The following is a 26,839-nucleotide window of genomic DNA, read 5'->3' on the forward strand; positions in this document are numbered from 1 at the left end:
TACATTTTATATAAAGATCCATGTATCTAGAACTTCGGGCTCCGGAATCTTTAAATTTACGCATCTTCTTAACAAAGAATTGGAATTAGTTTACACAAGCTTTTATAACGTAATTAATATTAAAAAGAATATATATTTGACATTCTACTAGCTAAATAGCTAACTGAATTTTTTGTGGTCGTAGATTCTTAAAGAAAAGCTTAAACAATATTTCTGAGTGGTTACAGCATATAAAGCAAATAAGACTACATATGTATGAATGCATATATAAATGGAAAAAGATACGGTTAATCTTTTAGAAGCTCTTACTTGATTATCTGCTGATCCTTTTAAGAAAATGGGAGTAAAGGAGTCCTCAACGTTGCTGGTGTGCACACGAATGTTCAGCCCAGACTCTAACGGTTAAAGTGAATGGTTGAGCAGTTTTTGTATCTTACAAAAATCCTATGCTTTAATATATTACCTTCAAATTACCCTGGAATCCATCTAACAATCTACTAAATGAAGATCAACGTATATACAAGATAATGGATTTGTTAAGGACTAAGAGCGTTACTTCAAGTTTGGGAGACTAATGTCAGTAAACTTTCCTGATTAATTCTCAGTTACGGTGCTCAGATAACACTGAAAATAAAAATTAATGCCTGTAGATAACAAAATAATTTGTGTTCTTTTATGTTCTAAGAGGGAAAAACTTCAAGGACATTAACATCTTCTTGCCTTTATTTAAGTGACGACGCGTTGAATAAAAATTAAATATAGATGACGCACAGCAAACTTAGACGTGACTCGTTAATCACAAGCAGGTTATTGCTTGGAATTATGGAACAAAGTGCCTTCAGAGGCTTTTCTTTGTAATGCGTTAGAGAGTAGAATTTTTTTCTTTCTGAATTAAATTAATGCTCAGTGAAAACGTAAATTTAAGTATCAAGGTTTCCATATAATTATCAAATCAAGAAATTCATTAAAGATGCATTATATTTTAGAGGAAAAAAATACACTTATTAGTACTATATATTTTTAAATTATCCTCACTTCAGGCATGAACTTTTTCTAATGAAAAAAAATTAACAGTAGCATGTTGGCATGTATATATATATATATGTGTGTGTGACGCAAAAACAAAGAGATGGTTTCGAGAGAGAGGTTGTCTCTCATGTAGTAAAGCTGATAACGTTTTACGTGCTCAAAATATAAGAGCCTTGTATTTATATAAAAATAAAGAAACATTTCTTAAAACAATATTCAAAATTATATTTAGTGTGATTTACTTTTTAATAAAGGACGTAAAAATAGAGTGTAATGTGAACGTTACGAGTACAGGTACAGTGATCAAAGAAATTATACGTCATACTACTGAAAATGTTTTAACTGCATGCAGTTAGGAGTCGCACATCTAAGTATGGTTTGCCTGTAGTTAAGCAGTAAGCTAATCTACGGGTTATCTGTGCTGTGCCCATCATGGGTATGGAAAACCGGTATTTAGCGCCATAAGCCCCTAGACTTACCACTGTGCCATTGAAGGGCACTGAGTATGGCCATGATATTAACGTTTTTTCTCTCAAATATCCTGTATCGAACGTTATGCCAATACTGCAAGAAGTACATTTGCAGAAGTAGAACCTTTATTGAGATGGCTTTCAAGAAGCAATAAAAACATGTTGAAACGACAATATTACTGATTTCGTAAAGTGGCATTACTTTTCGTATTGTTTTTCATACAGTCTGCAACTAATGGTCGTGTAACATATAGGTTGCAGTTTTCGAGTTATTGTGCAATTATAAACAAATATATTCTTACTCCAATTTCATTAAACCTGAGCGAGACAACCTCTTCGTCGCCTGTTTCGATCTACGCCGCCCCCATTTTTCTTCCGTTTTATTCTTTTCTCACTACATCACTTCTACATTCTATTCATCGCCAACAGTACAATCACTGCGATCTCTCCTGTTTCCTTGAGGGTCGTTAATTCTCATTATTCCCTTTCTTGTTATCATCTTAAAGTTCACTGGCTGGTCATTCAGTGGTGTACTTTATCTTTACACAACTTTCATACAGTGAATAATCGTATAACTTCGTAAAGTCACAGTGTAGAGACATTTTTAAAATTTTCACAAAATATAGAATTTCACAAATACATAGGAATTATGCTAATATGTTACTTTAATATTTAGCACTCGTAAGTGAATATTCGTTACACGCACACAAACAGGTACTCTCTCTATATACCATATCCAAACAGGACTTTGGTGACCATGATCTTTCACAGATCTCTTTTCCTTGAGACACAAAGAATTTCTAATGTCGATACATTCATCCATTTAGATAGACTCTTGACATCAGTCAACTTCTGTCTCTACTTTCTTCAATTTTTCCTGTTACGACTAGACTTTCTATTTCTTCTTTCTTCATAACGTGTCCAACAAACTCCAACTGTCTCTTTCTGATGTCAGCAGCTTCCTCCTTGACAAAATGTCCTCATTTAAAATGTAACTTGTCCAACATACCTTCCAAATGCGCTTTAAGAACCACAACTCAATTGCTTCAATTCTCTTTAAATACTTGTTGATATTGTACAATACAAACTATCCAGTGAATTTTGTTGGGAAACTCATTATAGCATTGCTTTTCTTGTTTGCGTACTTAAAATACATTACTAGTCACTTGTTGTAATTGTCTCTAATATATAATTTGTAAATAGTATGCTTAACCAAACAACTAAGTTGATGACTTTTGATATCGAACGGAGAAAAAGCTCTTCTGAGTACTGAACCGTAACAGACAATAAATCGAAGGTGCTGCTTGTCTACACCTCTGGGCTAACTGGACATACCTGACTGAGCAAGAGGAAAGGTAAAAAAATCTGGGGCCTTATAAGGTGTTTTATCACAGTTTTCAGACCTGTATAAACTCAAATGCTCATAATAATAATCATGTCAAGTACTTTTGGGTTTAATCAAAACACCAATTATTGCTTAGAAAACATAAGGACTGGTCTGTATTTGAGTTAATTCAAACAACACAGACGGTCAATGAATAATAAAAAGTTATTTAATAGTGTTAAGGTGTTCTATCAATTAACCTATCAGTCCGTTAGAAAAGTTCAAGAGAGTAAAACGATATGGTTTGGCCAGTCGCTGATTCGAGCTGTTACATATACTATTCAGGTAGTGCGGCAGGGATAACCAGTAAATATCCTCCATTCTTTTAATATCTGTTAAATGTTTTCTTCTATGGGAGGTTTATCATAACTTGCTTTTTAATAATCATTATATCCTTTTTTGAGGGTTAGTCATTAATAATGATATACTTTAATAAACTTGGCAACAATTGACCACATAAAAAAGAATAACAAAAGCTAACGAAATAGCATCATACTGAATGTTTTTGTGTCATTTCCTTCAAATTTAATGTTCAAAGATTTTCACAATTATCAAAGTACGATACTTTTGAATCCAGCATTTTCCAAGTATTTGTTTCACTGTTTTGAAAGAGACCTGAGCGTGGCCTGTTGGTTAGTGTATCAGACACTGGATCTAGAAGTGGTGCTGCCAAGCACGATTCTAATTTTCAGCTATGAGTGAGCTGAGTTATAAAAGTGACAGCCATTTTCGTTATTCATTTAATAGTAGCTATTTAAGGCGGCATGCTACCAACTGGATTCCTTCATCTTGACTTGCAGATAAAGCTCATGTTTAGAGACAGCTATGCCTGGACCATAGCCTGGCCATTTAGCTCATTACATGATGTCATTGAGGTAAACAAACAGAAACAATTATCTTTTGAAATAGTAGTACTTCTGCATTTTTCTGTTGGAATACTTGGCCAACTATTTTTCTCATTTAACGTAACGCCCCCTAAAGAGCGAGGTACTTGTCTATCTTTTTACTGAATTATATTCAGAATGGACAGATTTGCTGTTTATGATCTATGCGTAATATAAGAACAAGTTGATTTACTCAAAATCATCCCAATAATTTAAGACCTTTTTATCCAGCTCAAAAATACAGATCTAATTATTCAAACAAACAAAAAAGTAAAATCAGATAGCTCCTTTGTTTCAAGAACGTGATAGTTACAGAAACGGATAACAAATGTATCGAAAGAAATGAATCAGGTAAAGTCAAAATTAATTTGCAATTAGTGAGCTCGAACAATCATATTAAACATATTTAGTACGTCTTTTAGACACTGATTTACAGTCTAAGATCGTTCGTTATTCGGGAGAGTTGTGTGTACTTTATTTGCAGTTGACAATAATATCTTGTCACATAACGAGGAGACGATTTGTATGTTTTATCACAACACTTTACTTAGAATTGATTTCCAAGGTTTATGAATGCTCATTTGATGTTAATAAGTATTAATAGGCTTGCTTTAAACGACTGCAAGATTTTTTGTATTTATTCATTTCCTAAAGTGTTTCTAAACCTTGTAGAACACTGTTTTGAACAGATTAGACTGTAGATTAACTTCATAACTAAATCTTCCCGTGATCTTTGGTCTATTTCATTGAGAATTTCTTAATACCGTTTAGTATTTTAAAGCTCCATTTTCAGTGTTCATGGTTTACTTCTCAACCATTTGACTTGCCCATCTCAAACGTTTTATAAGTTTATGTAACCCATTCGTTAAAGCGAATTTTAACCATATAAAATAAACATTGCCAATCGTACTCGTAACAAAGTTAAAAACAACAATGAAAATTAAGATTATGTGAACATTTTCATACCTTTTTTCCTGATGTTGATTTGTCTTGTAAGAAAGTCATGGTTTCATCTTAGGTTTTAGAAAAATTTTCATAATTTTTATTGCTGAATTGCGTAATTTAGTATTTATTGTAATTCAGCATATATCATAGCTTAGAAATATATGTAGTAAAATATTGTTGTATATTTTAACATAATTTAACAGCAATTCTCAGTTTGTGGTGTGCGAACCACTGGTGGTTCGAGGCTTCTTTCAGGTGGTTCGCAGAAGTTGCATAATTACGGAAAGGAAGTGGCAACATTTTTTATAAATTTCATTGTGGTCCGCCGAGATAAAACAAATTCAAGGTTTGAGAATCACTAAAATATCATATACTGTAGCGAAAAATACATAAAAATAATATGTACTATAGTGCAATAAGATATGCGATTAATATGGTTTCGTAGTTAAACTTTCCTGTGGACATTATCTAATCCAAGAGATTCCTAATTTCTGTCAAATGTTCCTATATTTTTTAATTGGTTGAAGTCACAGTTTTGGAAGAGAGGCATCATTTCTCTAAACGCACTAATAATGAAACAAATCAGGGTTTAAGTATTATACAATATAGGGACAGTAACACATACAAGAAATAAACCATCGAGTTTAAACTTATGATTAAAGACTTATTGAATAGGCTTACAGCATGGACGACAAAGACAAAGAGTTTTGGAAGAATTTTCTAGAATTACAACGAAAACAAAAAAAAAATGCCGAGAAGTGGTTCTTTTAGAATGATAAAAAAACTCTCATGACCAAACAGATGAAAGACACAATATTTAAGAAGTTTCGTAATTTTCCAAATAAACAAAGGATTAGACTGAAATTTTAAGAAATCACCAAAGTTCATATTGTTTAATGGTGAATAAAAAATATTATCGTCGAACTGGAAAAAAAGTGGTAAAAACTAAAAACTTAATTTTATTATGTTTCTTTCATCTAATCAAGACTTTTGTCTGAATATCGAAAAAAGAGACGCAAAGCTATAACGTAAGGGGGATTAGAATAATATCGAAAAAAAGAGACGCAAAGCTATAACGGTAAGGGGGGATTAGAATAATATACGTAAAAAAAGAAAAGACGCAAAGTTATAACGTAAGGGTGATTAGAACAATAGATTGGAACAATACTTCTTCATTTGAAATTTCTGAAAGAGACCAAAGAGACTTCGAAAGAAAAAAAAAAGAGAAGAACGATGTTGCTGTTGCAATTTTTAAGAAACTGTTTTGGAAGAAATAGAAATAACGTATAGTAACGTAGGACAGAGTGTTGTAAAATAAAATGAAAAACAAAATCATTGGTCATAAGCAAACTCACTAATTCACCCACACACCAGGTGGAGCAAAACAACAATTTACGCTTTTAAAGACGCAATAACAAAAACTCTGCTGGTTTCCTTCTTATAAACAAACTACAAAAAAAAGCGAAAGGTCAAAATATGAAGAAATAGGAAAAGAAAAAACACAACTGTCCGGAATTATTAAGTAAAAGGTGATTATTCAAGACAAAAATATAAATATATTATATATATGTAATTTTAGTCAAAGACTGAAGAGAAGAGGCTTTGAGATGATTGGAATAATAAAAGTGGCATTGAACGTTTCGATCACGCTATTTCAGGTAAAAAAATCAACTAGTTTTATTTAAAAACAGACGGTGTACTAAAACAAGTTGGGCATCATAGATTATTAAAATACAAAGTTTCGTAATTAGTGTTTATCTTAAAAACAGAGTATTGATTTTATGATTTTGACAGAAAAATTATATTAGTTAAAACCGAGGTTTCAAGAAAGTGCACTTAGCCTCTTACGCCTAAAAGACTGAGCTTGATTGACAGCGATATTTAGAGTAAAAACTAACCTCTATTTGAACGAAAGCAGGGGCAATTTTTGAGATAGCTGTAATTTTTTATGATACAAAGGAGTGGAAAAAATGAAGAAACACGTGAAAGGGCCAGGCTTTCTTAAGTGTCCATTTTTCAACTGGCAAAGGTTGAAAAAATATATTTTCCTATAAGCATGAAGTATACAGTTCTTGAAAATATAACTACTGAAAAATATTGTGTCAAAAACCTAGCACTTGGGCTACATTCTGTCATATTTTCCCACCTTGATGAAGATATCTACTGTTTTTAACATGTGTTATCCTTTACCAGATTATATGATACCTAGAATAAAAAGGCAAAAAGCAAACAAATTTTAAAAAGCTTTTCCCTTCTGCTGCCTTTTTCCTGTGATAATCTTTCCACTGCCGACTTTGTTTACCATCCATTCTAAAAATACAAATGTGCAACCCATCACCGAAATTCATACCACCTCTGTATATTAGCAAAAACAGGTGTTGAAATTAATGTGATCTCCTTTACGTTTCTACAGTAAATCCAGCTATAGCAGGCTAATAAGAATAGTTATATTGTATTAGACTATTTCCACATATCATAAACGTAAGCGTTTATTATAATGTGACATTATACTAATAAGTGCAAAGCAAAAATAAAGAGTTGAATTGAAATGGTGATCTCCTTTACCCATTCTGTGAACTTCATGTTCCCAATTATCTGTTTTTATAAATTGATCCCTAATTATCGCTCACAGATTTAGCTTTGTAATTTATCAGCCATTTAAACCTAAAACTAGGAAGGTCTATTCTGACAACTTCAACGACGTAAGTATCGATGCGACAACACTTACGTTGGCGAAACGGGACGCAACATAAACATTAGGATCAAAGAACATAACAATCCTCCATCAGACGTGTACGAACACAGCACAACGAATCAACATTTAATTAACATTAACAACTATAAAATATTACACAATGAGAACAACATTAAAAGAAGAAAATTAAAAGAAGCATCAATTATTTGTGAACTAAAGCCTAATTTAAATCAAAACACAGGTGTCACCCTATATTTTTTAAATTGAAGCAAAATGCTTGTGAAGTATTTCACGCAACAGACGACGGTTACCTAATGATGGCCACAAGAGTGGTGGAAACGTTGTAATAAAGTTAAACAAAAAATAAGAATAAGCAATCCACTCAAAAGCTGTATTTCTGGACTTTTATTTAAAGTGTAAGTGTATTTCTTCTCCTCACAATACATATTACTTACTGTTAAACGTCACGCTTAGGCAGCTTAGGCATTCTACATCCAACGAAATAAAGACACACAGCGGAAAGACTGAGATAAAATTACAGAAACTCTACTACATACACATTGAAACATATAGAGAAAACCCAAGCGTAGACACAAAGACAACTAATGTACATTCAGAGAGATACATGTACAGACAGATAAACAGTTATATGTAAAGACACAAAATGTGAGAGACACACGGATACAGAATAAACGTGTAAAGACACGAATATAGCCAGAGAAACAGAGTCATTTAAAAAATACGTATACAAATACGAAGAATAAATGATAAAGCGGTCCAGTGAAGGAAAGTATACATAAAGGAAAAGAAAAGGTGGGACAGACATAGGGTGAAAATATACAAAAATAGAGAAAGATAGACTTATAGGGGTAGAGAAAGTGACAGACAAGAGCAAAAAGAAACACAGCCCTAGAACAAAAGAGAGAAAAACGCAGATATAGATGAAACAGAAACATATATATATATATATAAAGCTACACACGTTTTAAAAATAACAACAACAAAAAAGGCGTACGCTAAAGAAATAATGACCACGTAGAAAGAGAGAAATATAAACTCAGTTACACACATACTCACAAAACAGGGATACATTTACACGAGCATAGACAGAAATAGTCCCAAAGACAGAGTTACACACAGACTTAAATGATGAAAGAAAAACACCGAATTTAAACAGCAGGAGATACAGTCAAGTACAGATAGATAAATTAGGACAAGCATAGACAGGAAGGTAAAGATAGGCATAAAAAGAGAGCGAACACCATTTAGGACTTGTGATCATGTATAAGAATGAGTGTTCACAGGAAGTTTTCACGCAAAAAAGAAGTGATTACAGGATTACAGGTTTTGTGAAGAATGTAGATAAATAATCGCTGAAACTGTCTAGTTAGATAGTATTGCAACAAATTGGGAGAAAGAGAAAAGGATCACAATGACAGAGGCAAGAAAAATTTTCTTTTAAAGACGATTAACAGAAAAAATGAATATTTAAACACAATGACCGCAACCAAAAGAAAGAAAGCAGTTGATATCTTGGCATACTTTTGTGTTGGTCGAATTTCAGTGATTTCCATTTTTTTATGTGGCGATCTTAGTAACACTTGCAAACATCTTCTGTGAGAAATCACTGGAACTGTAATTAACGCTGAAAAAAATGCACGCAAAGGGATATACTGCTGCTAAATATTTTTTGTAAATAAAACTCAGTGTTCTAAAACCTTCAAATGTTCCTAAGAAAATTGATGACAGACTTTGAATTTCAATTGCTAAAACAATTCCATCAACATTTTACTTCGCTCCATTGGCGCTGTATCGTGTACAACCAAATCCATGCACGATGTTATTAGTTTACCGTGTTCTATATTTTGAGCTTCTTTAATGCCACGCAGGAATCCAAAAATTAACACGTAATCACAAAACATCCAGTTTAAGAATAGGCTGTACTATCTGGTGTAGTTTCCTTCAACTTTATTAATGCTACCAAATACCTTTCTTTTGGTATCTTATCGATTTTATATTTGCAATTTTAAGCTGCCATCTAGTGTTGGAAAGAGGTTTGATAGTGATATTGACAAAAGACTTCAAAATAGTTTCATTATTTGAAGAAAACCAAAAAAAATATAAAATATTTTTGACTAGTTGCGAGTATTAGCAGCACCACATAGACAAAGTTTAAAGAGTGACAATGAAAAGGAATTATTTTGTTATCGCAATAACCTAGATTACACACCCTAATGTTAGTCTCGTACCCCTGACTTCGGTAGTCTTCGAACGGTATTCCATGTTTTGTAAGCTCTTCAAGATTGAACTCTGACAGAGCAGAGTCTAATATTTCTTCTACATGAATAAAGAAAATGAAATTTCTTCATCATCTACTCTCATTCCTTGGATATTCACCGTTCTTAAAACTACCAGCAACTGCTCTTGATTATTTACATAATAATACTTCGCAAGTGTAATATTAAAATAGTTCATTAACGACTTCTTTTGAGAAGATCTGTACTAGTTTCTTCTGGACGTTATGTCTCAAACAACGACTTCTTTTGAGAAGATCTATACTAGTTTCTTCTGGACGTTATGTCTCAAACAACGACTTCTTTTGAGAAGATCTATACTAGTTTCTTCTGGACGTTATGTCTCAAACAACGACTTCTTTTGAGAAGATCTATACTAGTTTCTTCTGGACGTTATGTCTCAAACAACGACTTCTTTTGAGAAGATCTATACTAGTTTCTTCTGGACGTTATGGCTCAAACAACGACGACTTTTTTCATTGTTTAGAAACTAACGAACGTTTTCATTCATTACATAAGATTTGTATTAAATAATTTCTTCTTTTTTGGGATTATTTAACCTCCATATTCCATTTCAAAAAGAAACACGATTGTGATTACAAAACTAAGAGTAAATTTCTTTGTTAATCTCAGACCTGATTTTATGTTAGCTTTTGGACTTCTCTGAGTCCGTCATCAGGTGAGGCTATATAGTCGGCTATTGAAACTTTCAGATTCAATTCACACAAACAGGCGATTGCAGTTTTATGATCTTGCCTATTAACTGTGAACTGTTATTTCTGTTTACCTTTTTTTATCGTTTCTGACTTCACCTGATTGCTTTCACTCCTTTTTTTTTATTCGCCACACCAGACTTATATTTGTTTATCCTTCACTCATTTTCTAAATAATTATTAACACTGATTTTATTGGTTGCTTTAACACTTGTCTTGTTCCTCCTTGCTAAGTTATTTTCTAGATTGTGTTCTTCGCTTGGTTAATTATATTTTTTTTACTGATTTACCTTTACGGCTTTCTAAATCACATGCCAGCTGTTTCTAACACGCTTTATTTATTGAAGTTCCCCCACAATAGACTCTCGAACGTGTTAACATTTGCTCAGTGTCAGTCGTAATTGACTTTCGCCTGCAATAATAGTTACAGGTGTGTTACACGGGGTGCTCAGGCCTCTCAGGCAAAACACGTTAAATAAAACAATATAATTATCGCGTATCTTATACACGAAACACTCCAGTTTTAAAGTTAATAAGTGGTAACTACTTTTTGTTGTACAGCATTAATAAATTATATATACTAACGTATAAATTATTTTACATTAAATATAACGTATGTTTCAAATGAAACAAAATAACTCAAAACTTTTGACACAGTCAAAGTTGCCCATTAGGTTCCAACGGCTTGGGATATCTGAGCAGAAACAGGGACGCATTAACAATTACGACGGATCTGTGCTAAGTATTGTTCCAAGCCCCACCACAGGCGTCGCTAGGCACTTGCACACGGGGCCTGTGCCCAGATTCTACTTGATAGTTTTTCGAATCGCCATTTGGTGTCTTGAACAATCAGAATAGAAAACCATGATCAATATCATACTGAAATGCTGGAAATTCCCGCGCCAATGAGCCTGAGCGATGTCTCTGAGCCTCACAGTGAGCTATTTAGTCATCGCTAAAACCCTAAAAATACGTTATAGAAGTTAAAGAGAGTATTTAAGAAATTACTATGACCTATTAACCAGCTCCTACAAAATTAGGGAAAATAATACTGTTTAATTATTCAGTGGTTTTGGCGAAATTGTTTAAAAAAGTATAAAGAAAATATTGGTAGTTACCTTTGAAGTTGTTTTTGGCACACTGATGTAATTCCTAATCAGGTTTTTCTGCAAAACGTTATACACTTACGACTGTCAGCCCCTGCATGACACCAAGATTCACTTTTTCAGAAACATTTCTATTAAATTTATTAAAGATGATAAAAATGCATTTGCTTCAAAAGGACTGACTAACCGAGGAGTTTATTACATATCAGTTATTTCTCGTTATGTGCATGGATATGTTGAAACAACATATCTTATTGCCAAGAGTGGTATACGAAGTTCTTGATTTTGTAGACTTGTAATAACGTTATTTGATTGGCTTACAGGACAAGTAATAAAGCTTCATGTCTCGTCCAGTAGGTAAGTAACACGAGGTTTATTGACTAGTTCGAGAAACAGGACTTCTTTATTTGTCCACGCAGTCGAGATTCAGGGCATTTTGATTAGCTCCAGCAGAAGAGTAACAAGGCATCTGGTTTGATTAGTTGGCGCTGTGTTTGCAACGGACAAGCATATTATAATTTACTGAACTCTTAAGAATTTGTCTCTTTTATTTCGAAAAAAACATTTAACTGGAAAGCTCTTAATAAATATGATTAACAAAATGTATTATGATATACTTACATTATATTCCATGTTGCTGTAAATTATTTTCAAATTGGATTTTTTAAAGATTTTTTTTATGTGATATTACCTCAGTCTCGTAATATACAGGAAACTGTGGTTCACGCCGTCGTAGCTCATGAATAAGTTCCTAATTTCAATATATTTTTTTTAATCGTAGAATTCATTCATACAGAATTTTGTCACATATTAAAAAAACAAAAAAACAACAAAAACGGCTGCACTATATATCTTAGATCATATAATAATGAAAGCATCATGTACACCATTTGAAGAACCTTGTATAACATGTCGTTAGGTTATTTGAAGAAGCTAAACATATTTAAACTTACAACTTACCATTTCATTGAGAAATATAGATCTTAAAAATAATCATATGTTGACTGAAATATAAAAGGCTTTTATCTCTTTTCTTCCAAGCTATACTTTTGTAACTGATGTATATTTTCTTGACATAGGTAAAATAAACAAATAAGACTGTTCTAGAAAGTTAACGCCAATAGTGTTACAAAAGATTTGTCGTAACTCCTATACTCTAGGGCCACTTGTCACTTCCCATTATTTTCTATTAAAGAAAGGTAAAGAAAAATGTGTATATTAACTCCAAAAACACGACATTTCTTCAAATGTTCAGTTCAAGCTAAGTAATTACGATGGTCCAATAACTTAGCAACTTTCACCAAGCCAACTTTCATTAATAACACAGTAACTTTTACCAAGCCAACTTTCACTTCTAAATTAACTTTCACCATACCAAATTTTATTAATACCTTTCAACAAGCCAAATTTTATTAAGAACTTACTAAGTTTCATTATTAACTGAGTAACTTTTACTGATAACTTAGTACTTTTCACCAAGCCAAATTTCATTATTAACTCACTAACTTTAATTATGAACGCATTAACTTTTACCAAGAAAATTTTCATTTAGAACTTGGTAACTTTTCACCAAGTCAAAGTTCATTAATAACTCATTAACTTTCACTAAGCCAATTTTCGCTAATAACATTTAACTTTCACCAAGCTAAATTTCACTAATAACTTATTAACTTTCACCAAGCTAAATTTCACTAGTAACTTATTAACTTTCACCAAGCCAACCTTTCATTAGTAACTTATTAACTTTCACCAAGCCAACCTTTCACTAGTAACTTATTAACTTTCACCAAGCCAAATTTCACTAATAACTTATTAACTTTCACCAAGCCAAATTTCACTAATAACTTATTAACTTTCACCAAGCCAAATTTCACTAATAACTTATTAACTTTCACCAAGCCAACCTTTCACTAATAACGTATTAACTTTCACTTGTTGGAGAATGAAAATATTTTCACCTAACAAACGCGAACCATTTTATTTTCAGTACTTTGCTCTCAATTCAGTATACTAACTGCATTTATATAACGATAAAAATATTATATTCAGTTTCTCTCTTATCGATATTAATTGATTTATAGAGAAACAAGCCTCCTGGAACATGCACAAAGATACAGGGATTTATTTAATATATAACTCAAAATATTTATCAAGGTAATAATTTATGTTTATTTCTCTATTTGCGGCTTCTATGTTTTTGACCTTCATTTTAGTATTACTTTCGATGGATGAAATCATCAACAGGAAACGTTTCTCTATGAACTTTGCATTCATCTTACAGAGAGAAGTGCTACATTGAAGGACCTCGAAGAATGTCAAGTAAACTTATAATATTAAATATAAAAGTACGAAGCTATTATAGTTTTAAGGGATCCAATTCATGTTAGTGTTATTTTCACGACACTAGATACAACACAAATAGCAATGATTAAAATAAAAATTCACTGTGAGTAGAACAGCTGATATATCTGTGCCGTTAAAAACAGCACACAACTCATCATTAAAAACATTTCGGTGACATTTGAGTTAGTATATAGGTAATAAAACGTTTCCCTCAGAGACACTAGATCAGTGAAAAAGGCTTTGAAAATATTTTAATAATTATTACATTAATCTATGTAGAATTAGAACTAACTATTAAACTGTGAAATAATGTGTTTAGATGTATTCCACGTGTTATATCTAGTGTTAACTGACTGCTGCAAAAATTTTATCTCGTGTTTAAAATTACAAACCTGTAAATAAATAATAAGATGCGGACTTTCATGCTGCTTGGTAAACTTTCAAATGCGTGACAATTTGAAATACACTATCAGCTGTCCAGCTATTTTGAAATATATTGTGTAATACCAAGCACAACACCGTAGTAACACAGTATAATGTACACCGAAGCACCCAGCAACAACACTATAAAATAATTAACACTTTTTAATTTCCACATTGTTTTCTTTAAGTGCCGACAATCTCAGTTTACTTGGTATGTAGTTTTATGGTTGGAAATGGGTCTATAGTGTGTCTCATACGGTTATTTTGATCCATTCTTGCCAATTGTGTTACGCGAGAAATTTCAGTGAGTTGTTAAAAGTTTGCCAACTCTACGTATATATAACTTTACTAGACTTGTTAAGTCACCATCATACATAAATCCTTTTAAACATTTTTATTATTTTCAATTTAACCAGATCTGTTTAGTAATTATCAGGGATTAGTCGAAATAAACGATTTATTACACTAGGGTTTAATGCAGAAGAACACTTAATTGCTATGGACTCTTCTGTCTCCAACATTAAGTTTTGATTTAGCAAACCTGTAGTAAACATTTTCAAGCTGAGTCTGGCGTTATGATGTTAAGAAACTGAACAGTTTTCCATATGCTTTACATATAAAGTAGGCAAGTTTTTACTTCACATATATATATCCATCCTTGCGTAACAACTCAGACTAAAAATCACATTGATACATAACAAAACCACCAGATAGCCTGAAATTGACTGAGCTATGAAAATTGTGCTCTTTTTTTATCAAAACTTTTGGTTAAAAAGCAAAGCGCCCTTATCTAAAAGATTACTCTGCTTAGATATACAAAATTACCAAGGATAATTCTTTCTCGTTTCTTAAACTGTCATGTAAGCAAACAGTATTTACAAAAGTAACTCGAAACACTTCCACGGATAATAAATACATCGATTCAAGAAACAAAAACGCGCACATTAAATAGACAAATCCCTCATTTCCTCAACGACTTTTTATGGCACTAGAAAACATATAAGAAGGAAAGGGGAGTACAATTCCTACAAACTACTGTTTTACAATTCTCAAATACATTCTATACAATACTAATCTCTCGGCAATTAGTAATTTATATCAGCAATAGCTAATTCTCTACAGCTAGACTAAACTAAAGTCACCTTCTTTGTTGATTGTAGTTTATGAATATTTCACGGGAGTTCAGGCACGTTCTGCCCCAAATGATTGATATTTTACACGTCACGTGATGTCTAAAGCTTATCTTGTTATACAAGCGGTAAATTATGACATGGTGGCAAAAGAAATATTTGGTAGATTGCACACTTCATTTTGTGTTTCGATATTTATTTCACTTTGTTTGCGCTCAATATTACTTGATAACCGTTTGGGAAAGATGTTACTTGGTCACACGCACATGCACTCAATAAAAGAGATACTACTAATAAAATATATTTTACTACTCAGACTAGAATCACTGTCATTAAGTTGATTTCAGCATTCCACCTGTTTTCTTACATAATTTCCGGCAATACAAAATTGTCGTTTTTAAAACAAGGTAATTATACTTCATGTGTTTCCATAGCACTCAAAACCAATCTCCATACCAAACCAAGATAAAAGAAAACCATAAAGTACAGTTTACATGCCAAACACACCTGTAAAACTCACCTTGTATAGGTAACAAGCTCGTGCACGTTCAACGTTTCTTCGTAAGATTTATACTCACCCTATTTTTTGATATAACATGAAATCATATATCCATTTTAACGTATTCTTACGTTACGCCCCACTTTTAGAAAGCATCAAATCCTATTTTGTTTTCCAACCTTTGCAAGCTAACTTTTCTGGAGGAGTCAGTTTATGGTTCCCAGTTTGTCACAAGATTTTATTTGCTAGTAACAAAACAAAAACGAATATTTTCATTATAAACCTCCAAGTCTTTAAACAAACTGCAATTGGTCTGCCCAGCTCCTCTAAAAGGGTTACCCAATAAATGTTGGGATAAATTTAGAAAATTTCTTTTCATGAATTGTGAATATTACTCTAATGAGTACACAAAAAAATGTCTGAAAATGCTTCTTAAATTTTAATTCACCTTAGTTTATTTTATCTAACCCCCCCAAAAAATATTCATTTTCTTTAGCCAGAAATGTGGAATACTGGGAGTTAATTACCATTGAAAACTCACATGGAAATAAATATATATATATATATATATGATATTAATCTAAATAATTATGTCTTTGATTCGAACCCACTGAGACTGAAATTCACACACATAAAGGAGAAAAATATTATAAATAAAAGCAATTAATCGAATATAAACAATTATATATTTCTTCATATTCATTTTAGTGTGAGTTTTACCAGAAGATCTCTTACCTTAAATCCAAAAGGGTAATAAATAAATAAATATTTTTTAACTCGATAAATGCAATTTTTTTCTTATTTCAAGCCTGCATACGTAAAATTTTCAAGATATTTATTTACGATCCGTTAGATAATTTTTCTTTATTTAAAATGTAACAAGCTCTTGCACAACCTATATTTATGAGATCTATATAAAAACAAAAAGCTTAAGCACGGTAAGCTAACCATCATCAAGATACATTTGTCTTCTACATGACTATGAATAAAACCGTTGTTAATAAGATAAGACAAGGCATCTGTAACTAAATTTCACATATCACTGAACATCTTGTATGTATATATTTATATATAAGTGTGTATATACAATTTTTTCTATGCACTACATTTCATTTTCTCTCCCTCCTTAACATTACATGGTATCTCTTGAATTAGGAGAGTTGACTTGGAGAAGGATTTAGGTTGGAAAATCAACACATTCTGAAGAACTCCAAAGGCTTTTTGTTCTTATTTAGTATTGGCAAAGTAGCCTTATAAAGCACTGAAATTAAGCAGTTTTAATCAAAGAAGTAAATTTTTCTGCTAAAAGCTACGTTAAAATAATTGGAATTAAATCCAATACCAAATCAGCTCTCCAAAGACTAATATTCCATGGGTGAAGGGGTCTAGATGAATCACAGAAGAATCAGGGAAAGTCATACAATCAACCAGGCACCTCTGCCAGATAATCCTAACTGGTGGTCATTTGGTCATTGATTAGCAAGAGAAACCAGCCAGGTATCAGGAGAGGAGAGGAAAACATTCTGGTTATTGAATATATCCCGAAAAACGTCTGCTTAGTGGCAGAAGCAGTTGGTATCATAGGATTTATTGCACCTGGTATTGCTGCATGGGATAGGCACCAAACACTCCAGGTTGTTGACCAACAGGACTCTGAACAGCAGCTGCAGCGGCCATTTGAGGCTGTCCTGGAATTCCTTGCCATGCCATCTGAACACCCATGCTGTTAGAAGAAGAGTCTTCAATAAGATGGCAGTGTCCTCTGTGTTGCACCAAACATATGCAGTTGTTGAATATATAAATTAAGTTCTTGTTGCATTAAATAAGTGTCACATATTTGTAAATGCTAATTTTAACAGAAGTGGAATCTAATTAAAAAAAACTAACTTTGTATTTTGTAGTAAAAAAGATATAATATATTTATGTATCTATTTCTTTATTGAGATAAATTTTAAGTAAATTTAGTATATAAAATAAGTACTTTACAACTTAAAAACAAAAGCTCCTTCTTAGTTATATTTTAAAAAATTATAAATTTATATATTTTATATACAGAGATAAAACTGATTTTTTACAGAAGAAATGTTCTACACTACAACTTCTCTCTATTAAAGAATTTTGGATTCCTTTTTTTTCATTTCTGACATAATTTGTTGCCTTGTTTTAGATATTTATAACATTCACTGAAGACAAAATATTTTTATTATGTACAGGAAATGGAACTTCCTCCAATAAAAAAAAAGGCATCTAATTTTGAAAAAGTATGTCTCGTTTGAGAAACAAGAGCTTAACTACATATCATGTAATATCTAAAATTAAAATTAACAAACTGATGTAACAAAAGAAAATAAAACAAGCAGCTAACAATTTCTATATTAAGAGGGCCAAAATAAATATGAAGAGAGCACCAACTACAAGCACGAAATATAAAACTGTTCCTTACCAACCAAAATTTTACACTGATAAAATTCACGAGCACATGCAAACATCTTAATACAATATACATTCTTTACCACGATTACTGACGAAGAGTGTGCTGTCATCTTGGGTGATGTGAGGGAGGGTATGGTAGTTGTATTCTCCATCCTGAAGTTAAACTTACCCAAATCCTTGACCATAATACTGTCCATATGGATACTGCATCCCTTGCATAAATTGCCCTTGAACTGGTGGATATCCTTGAGGATACCAATACCCCACCTGTTGGTAGGGGTATGTGTAGGGTGCTGCCAGGCTCTGTAGGTAATGAAAATAAGTTCTAATTTAGTATAATTGTTTGGTATCCGTATATCAGTATATTTTCATACTCTTTTTCTTTTAATGTATACACTTTTGCTTTATTATTGCGCTTTAGGTAAAATAGCAGTAATAAAAACATTTTATAGTAGTTTCAGAGAAAATCATAAACAGGGCCAATCACGGGACGTCTTTTGGAGAGGGTTAATTACACTCAATAAGTGCGATTTGCACATGTAAATGTAAGAGTGTTTCACTGCAAATGTGAGCCCTGGCACCACAAGTAACATATTTAGCACCTATGTTTTTCGTTCATAGTAAATTCCCAACCACTTAACAGTGTAATGTCCCCTAAGGTAGATTTATAACTGCAAGATATGCCAAGATCTTTCTGAGGAAACTTATTCCTATAGCGAGATGATTAAGTGATGTAAAACCAAATGATATAACATTTCAAAAACAAAATGAGTTTTCAATGCTCTCCTTGGAAGCAAAGAAGGCTGCACAAATAAACATTTAGGGCAGTAACAAGTTCTCAAACCAAGCCTAATCTGGAGCAACACCCATATTTACAAAGTGGAAAACACGGTTACGAAAGAGAATCTTCTGATCCAAACTTTCATTGTGGTGAAACTAGAAATATCTCTTGGTGCTATTAACAAGATGATAAGAATTTGAAATGATGAAGGCTCATAGCCAGAAACTCACAATTTTCAAGTAACACTTCAAAAATCAACAGCTGTTTTCATAAAAAAAAAGGTGTCAAAAATATACGGAATCATAGAAATTCCATTAAATCTCATAGTTATAAAATACCATGATACAACTAAAATGGACTTTTGTGCCTTTAGTCTGTTTAAACGTAGTATTGGGAATTCACGTGTGGTCTAAGTTTGACCTTTTGTCCTTCCCAGGTATTTGCTACAATAGATATCGTGTTGTTAGGCGTGGAACTGAGCATGATTAACAAAAGAGGAGGTAATTTCAAGGATAACATAGAGCATAGAACATCATTCTTATTAATTTCAGTACTTTGATAAAAGGCGTGGAACTGAGCATGATTAACAAAAGAGGAGGTAATTTCAAGGATAACATAGAGCATAGAACATCATTCTTATTAATTTCAGTACTTTGATAAAATCTGCTGTTAAGTAAAGTTTACAATATTACAAGGTTAAGGAGCTATTATTCTACAATAACTGTTAAATCTTACTGGTAACTAAACTTGCTCGCCAGTTGGTTAGGTAAAATATAAGCATTTTAGTACAATTAGTTTGTTTCAAGTATAGAAATAAAGCAAACAAATTTGTTTCGTCTTACTTAATACTGAGTATAATTATTTAAAAGACAAAACTATTTCGTACCTGGGCTGGTTGCTGATTGGTTGGATCTGACGATTCCTTGCCCCATGAACATTTGACAATTTGACCATTTATCTCAGAATTGTGATTTCCCACAATGGCATGTGTTGCTGCTTCTTTAGTTGCAAATCTTTCACAAAATAAAAGAAAAGGTTAATCACGAGTAATTGCAATTTAAAGTTGAACACACTGAAAATTTTTCTAGGCTAGTTTTGAAATAATACGAAGAACTTGTGCATCCGACATTAAGCTAAAAGTATAGTAGCACTTGCATCACCATTGTGAGATGTATAGCTATGCTACAGAGAAACACTTCCCATCTCAAAACCTTATTCTACAGTCAACGAACATGTATTCCAAATCTATTAACAACAATGTTTATTTCAGTTGTTGCACTAAGCTTCACAAACACATGAAAAGACTTGTTAAGATTTGTAAAGCAAGGTTGGGCATTCTTTGATTTCTTTCAAGTTTGTAAGAAATCCTATTGACCTCTTCTGTCTTGTGGTGGACACAAATATTGTTTGAGTATCTACAGTGAGGGCCAAGAATACGGGTAGAGCGTAAAAACTTGAAAACAAACTAATTAAAGTAAAACTTTTTTATAGTAATAAAAATGGACTAATGTTCCACCAGGTTGGATATAAGTTGGAGTAGCATCTAAATTTATAGTGCATAATGTCATGCATAACTATTTATAAACCAAATACATGTGCCTGGAAAGATATTTATATTTTTACGTCTGTGAATTAAATAACCATTTAACTTAATATATTTTCAAAGTATATTTATCAACCCTTTTTTAACCTACACCAGTTGATAAACATTGTTTGTTAAATGCTACCAGGCCATTTCCTACATGTCGTTATCAAATAACTATTTTAAAATCATTTAAAGATTTACACTAAGCCAAGTTTTGTTAAGTATAGTTCCTTTTGATTTTGATTCCATTAATTTGATTTATTAACCAGATTCTAAAATAACCAATTATGACTATAACTAAGAAAATAATAACTTCAAGTTCTCACTTCAGTTATGACTGTGAAATTATTTTTCTTGATGTTTAACAAAATTTTTCAACTAACTTGAGGAATATATCACTACACAATGGCTATAAAATCAAGTTCAATCAAATTTTATGGATTAATTCATAATGTATGTTTTGTATATTACATGCGGATGTTGAAATACGAATGGTGTAAATAGCAATTATTCCATACCTGATAAATGCATAGCCTTTGTCTTTAAAAACTCGTATTTCTTGTATAGGACCAAAGGCTTTAAATGTCTTATGGATGAGTTCATCTATTAAAAAAGTCATTAAATATTTCAATAATATCTCTAAAACTTGTAAATTAACAACAGTATGACCATATTCATTACTATTACTTAAATTATGTATAAGAATTATTAGAAAGTTTGTCAAGTTGCCTATTATCTATTATTCCACTTTCCTGTTACAAGAAAGCTGCTATAAATGTGTTTACATATTTATACCATGTTGGAAATTATATATTTTTTATCTTAGCTTACATTCAGAAACAAGGTATATATGAGGGTTGTCCGAAAAGTTCATGGTCCAACCTAAAAACAACTGGAATGTATGATTATATTTTTTCTGATGATTATTAAGTTTGAATATTTTTTTGAGTTAACATATGTAACATAATCTAACGAGCTTATTTTGTGTGTTGCGAGTTTTTGATGGAAATAAGTGAGAGATCGAACTTCGTGCCGTGAACAAATATTTTGTTAAAAAGAAAAAAACACTACAAGAAATCCACCAGAACATGGACACAACATTAGGAGAGGGTGATCCAGTATATTCAACAGTGAAAAAGTGGTGTACTGAATTTAAGCATGGTAGACAATCATGTGAGGATGATCCTAGGTCAGGTCGGTCCTCGACACCAACCACAACAAAAATTGTAAATAAACTTCATGATTTGGTTATATAAGATTGAAGAATTACCATTGGAAGTTAGCTGAAGAAGTGGGAATTGGCAAAATTACTGTATCAAACATTTTGAGTGACTGTTTGGGCATGAGTATGGTTAGTGCTAGATGAGTTCCAAAAATGCTGTCACCCGAGCATAAGCCGATCCAAGTTATTAGAAGCCAACACCTACTCCTAAGGATTCGATAGATTCGTAACTATGGATGAAATGTGAATTCACTACTTCGACCCAGAGACAAAAATACAAAGTCTGCAATGTAGACATCCAAATTCATCCACCCCAAAGAACTTCAAGACACAACTCCCTACTGGGAAGGTCATGACATCAATTTTTTTGGATGGCAAGGGCGTTTTACTAGTAGATTATTCGGAAAAGGGTCAATCCGTTACATGAGATTACCATGCATCAGCAATTTGCGTCAAGAAATCAAAGAAAAAAGAAGAGGACTGCTGAAAAAAAAAGGTGTGCTCTTCCATCAGGATAATGACCCAGCTTACAAATTGCGTGTTGCTTTAAACGCTAGCCATGATGTCATTATGCTGGCTACGAATTACCCAAGCGCCCTCTTACTTATCAGATGTAGCTCCTTGTGACTTTTTCTCTCCCCTAACCTTAAAATCTTTCTGAAAGGTCGAAGATTTCAAATTGATGATGATCTCGTATATAACGTCTAGTCATGGACTGAGGATTAAGAAGAAGAGTTCTTTCAGAAGGATATCAAGGCTTTAGAGATAGATTCAGGAGGAGATTGCATTGAAAAATAAATTATAGTTGAACCTATGTCTCTTTTCTGTATAGGTCTGGCCACGAACTCTTCGGACACCCGTCTTACATGATACTGATAGAAAAAAAACTATATTTTTGCATTGTGAAATATAATTAGAAGAAAATATATTTATTTATATACAAGTTGAAACATCCTTTGATGCCATAAAATATGGCATTAAACATATTTTACTTTAATCTTAAACATCAACCTGGCATGTAGTGATACAAAAAATCTTGCTATGTTGCATGCTGATTGAATGTTCCATAACACAAAAAAGCTCTCTGGATCATCAAAATATGGTTGGTAACAACTTAAAAGAGGGCATTTTTAAAGAGTCACGCACAGGTAAAAGACTATTGTTTGTTTTGTATGCTATTTCTGACAAGGATATTTGTTTCAACTAAATGGGATAAAATACCACTTTAAGTTTGAGTTTAAGCTTGCAACTCTGCTGGCTTGATGAGTGAGCTCTCTCTGGTATGGAATGAAAGACCTTTTCAGTAGTGGCATTTAACAAACTATACTTGAAACATTTATAGATTATTCTTAATGGATATTCACAAAGGACTAATTTAATATGATATATTTAAATTATCATTAGTTTTATTGTAGTACGTTGACACACTTGTTACCTTAAAAGGGTTCATGCTTTGCTAGGCACAGTGTTGAAACTAAATAATAAAAAATATATACTGTTTATAACACAGAAATCTTGTTAAAATAGATCCTTATTTGAAATGTTCAAAGCTCAATAAATGTAAATATTCCTTATTACCAGTACTTTAATTAGTAAATGAGTTTCAAATATCTTCATTAACACAATGACTTAAAATTGTTTTATTAATGACCATTTTGAAATATTAAGAGACTAATTTTATATATTTTTCATACAAGTTCTTGTATATCTCACAATATGTGTGTTAGCTGCACTCTAATTCTTTGAAAATGCTTTTCCACTTAATCAAAATCTCATTTAATAAATATTGCAGCTAAGGTTCACGTATATTAATACTCTGTTCTTATTGACCATATATTTATGTCTCTGTTAAATTAAAGTTTACCTAATCCTTAAACTTACAGAGTACAATTAATGGGTAGTACATTACTTTAATGTCATATCAAACAAACCTTCTCAATTACAATCAGTTATTAGGTCCATCCTAATTGCAGATTGGTTTGTAAAAATAAAAGCACCGCCAATAATTGAAAGACAATTATGTTCATTGCTGGGAAACTTTGTCGTATATATCCAGTGAACAAATGCTAATACTTGGACTATAATTGTCATTTATAATTTGCAGTTAATGTGGTATATTCAGATGAACTGAATTAACTTTAGAGCTATATGGGATAAGTCAGGTAAAGAGGAGATTCATTCAGCATATGCAATTACGAAACAGTGCTAAACTTGTACTGGCAGAGTTTAAGCTAAAGAATAAACAGATTGGATGCAAAGTAGAAAACACAATGAAAACAATCGTTATTAATACTTAAGACAAAAACACAGTGTGTGTAATTGCTTATGATGAACTGTTGCTATTTCACGAAGTTTTCTAGTTCAAGACCTGGTGAAGGCCAGGTCAAGATTGACTAAATACAAGTTTTTAGCTTGAAAAAACCGTTCATTTACCCAAAGAAACATGCAATACCACGTGACTGGTCATTCTCATTCCCTATAGGGTGGCCATAACCTCTATAGATATTACCTGCATAATCATTGAATACACTACTATAAACTTCCTGAAACAAGGTCACTGTAAGCAATGTCCTCTACGGGTAGTGAGAGGTATTAGCAACTTTGAAAATAACAAAGGAACAAAGGTAACTTGAAGCAAAATCAACTTAGCGGTTTTCTTGACTTTGTGTTATGTGAAATCTGCATATATTTTAAATAAAAATAAATACATTTAAAGTCCATAATAATATTATAGAAGGAAAAAATAAACAATAATGTATTCCTATACCACAATTTCCTGTTTTCCTTACCTTAGGATTGTCCCACTGATATTAAATTTGACTTTAAGACCAACCAATTTTAAACTCGTTCTGGTCAAGAATTACATTAACCCTTTCTGACTTCCAAACAGTTAAACATCTCAAAGATGTCACAACCCTTAAACAATGAGATTAATGTACATAATCAAACCTTTTATTATAGGAAGTACAAACCAAATTACATGAATACATATTTTAACTAAGAAATTACACATTATACAAAAGTAAATTCTTTAAAAAAGAAACTACATGATGATGCAAGTATAATTTAAAATGAAACTCTTTAACATAGATGTAAGTACACACAGCACACTAAAACAAACACTTTAACAAAGAAATACATTGCAAAATATCTTAACAAAGAATTCACATTTCAATTTTACAACAGAAAAATAACCTTTAATACTGATAAGTAAAACGTTAAAGGAATAATATGCGATGATGCTTAACATCCCTTATACAGTACATACTAAAATTGCAACTGTAAGTTGACATAACCCAGAACACAAAATCAGATTTCAATTCGTAGTACAACATTACATTACAAGCCTTTTACAAAAACGTACAATAAACAGAAATACGTCACATAATTAGAATCAACAGAAGAATATCACATAATTACAATAAACAAAAAAAACATTATATATTTACAATAAATAGAATTACCATTTAATAATGATAATATCACAAAATTATAAAAAAGCATTAGTTTAAAATGAAAAAAATGCAGAGCTTTATATATATAAAGGAACGACTATATTTTCACACTCATGCAAGGCAGCTATTTTTACCTTAGTCTAGTAAGCAGATCTCTAAGCATGGTTGTTGTATTCTTATTGGCAGCTGATGTCACTCTGTTGACTTTTTGCACCTTGACCAGGGCCCTCTTCTCAGTTGCTAACTCGGCTTATAGGTGCCGCTTCTCTTTGTTAAACAGTGACAAAAATGTTAACCTCTGCCATAACTAGTTCTCTTCACAGTTGCTAACTCGGCTTACAGGTGCCGCTTCTCTTTGTTAAACAGTGACAAAGATGTTAACCTCTGCCATAACTAGTCCTCTTCTCAGTTGCTAACTCGGCTTATAGGTGCCGCTTCTCTTTGTTAAACAGTGACAAAGATGTTAACCTCTGCCATAACTAGTCCTCTTCTCAGTTGAAAAAGGCGCAGGCCCTCATCCATCTGTCTGCTATTTCTGAGTTACTGGAGGATAACTATCCTGTGATGGTGGTTTGCTAGTTGGAAAGCAATTCAACTATGTCTATGAGCTCCTGCTGGGTCACCTGTTATACCTTGTTCTTTGGAGGCTCGACAGCTGCATTCATAGGTGCCATAACATCTCTTGGTAGAAGTTCCGAAAGTTGCCACTCCATTGTTGACTCTAATGGATTGGATTGCAGTTTCCACTAATGGAAACAATGATTTTACTGACATCATGTGCACTGATGGTGTCTAAAACAGTGAAACATCTTTGTTGATGTTCTAGATGGCATAGTAGTAGTAATATTTTGCTTACATCTCTGGCATTCAGTTGGCACTTGAAGAGACTTCAATTCCAAGAAACTCATTTTTTTAGGCTTAGGGATGTATTTAGTGTTACTGGTGTGTGCTTGCAGGACATTCTTTGATGGGACATCTAATGAGAGGCTCCTTTTGGTCCAGTGACTGCCACTCAGCTTTTGGGATGACAGCTATCATCTCAGTTATCAAGGTGGGTTCCACACGAGTTTCTGGTTTCTCTACATTTTCGTCTGGCCAGGGCTTGGCGGTATTGGCTAGAACTTCTTTCCAATGACAATGCTCAGCCACTGATTTAGCGAGATCCCTAATGCCAAATGCACCAGGTAGCAACACATCTTCATACATGGTCTATGCTAGGTTGGCAGTCAAATCAGTTCCATGGGTCCTCAGGTCCAAGGAGACATACAAATCTCCGCTGAACAAAGAGCTGGGCCCGGCATGGCCAGGTGGTTAGGGCACTCGGCTCGCAATCTGCGGGTTCGAATCCCCGTCACACCAAACATGCTCGCCCTTTCAGCCGTGGGGGCGTTATAATGTGACGGTCAATCCCACTATTCGTTGGTAAAAGAGTAGCCCAAGAGTTGGCG

The 26,839-nt window shown here is 32.6% G+C and overlaps 1 protein-coding gene across 6 annotated transcripts in view; it reads right to left on the reverse strand.

Annotated features, from left to right (window-relative positions):
• Window positions 1-14,665: 14,665 nt before the first annotated feature.
• Window positions 14,666-26,839, reverse strand: part of LOC106463001 (nucleolysin TIAR-like) — a 257,478-nt gene continuing 245,304 nt past the window's right edge. For 5 of the 6 annotated variants that reach the window (XM_022390640.1, XM_022390619.1, XM_022390650.1 and 2 more), the window contains 4 exons: window positions 21,233-21,317; window positions 20,016-20,142; window positions 18,518-18,651; window positions 14,666-17,677 (listed from right to left, as the gene is read on the reverse strand). In XM_022390640.1, coding sequence (XP_022246348.1) covers window positions 17,503-17,677; window positions 18,518-18,651; window positions 20,016-20,142; window positions 21,233-21,317 — 521 coding nt within the window. In that variant the 3' untranslated portion in view covers window positions 14,666-17,502. The remainder of the gene's footprint in view (window positions 17,678-18,517; window positions 18,652-20,015; window positions 20,143-21,232; window positions 21,318-26,839) is intronic. The other variant, XM_022390636.1, reaches the window with a different exon arrangement.

This window comes from Limulus polyphemus, unplaced genomic scaffold (assembly GCF_000517525.1).
Source record: "Limulus polyphemus unplaced genomic scaffold, Limulus_polyphemus-2.1.2 Scaffold50, whole genome shotgun sequence".
Lineage (NCBI taxonomy): Eukaryota > Metazoa > Arthropoda > Merostomata > Xiphosura > Limulidae > Limulus > Limulus polyphemus.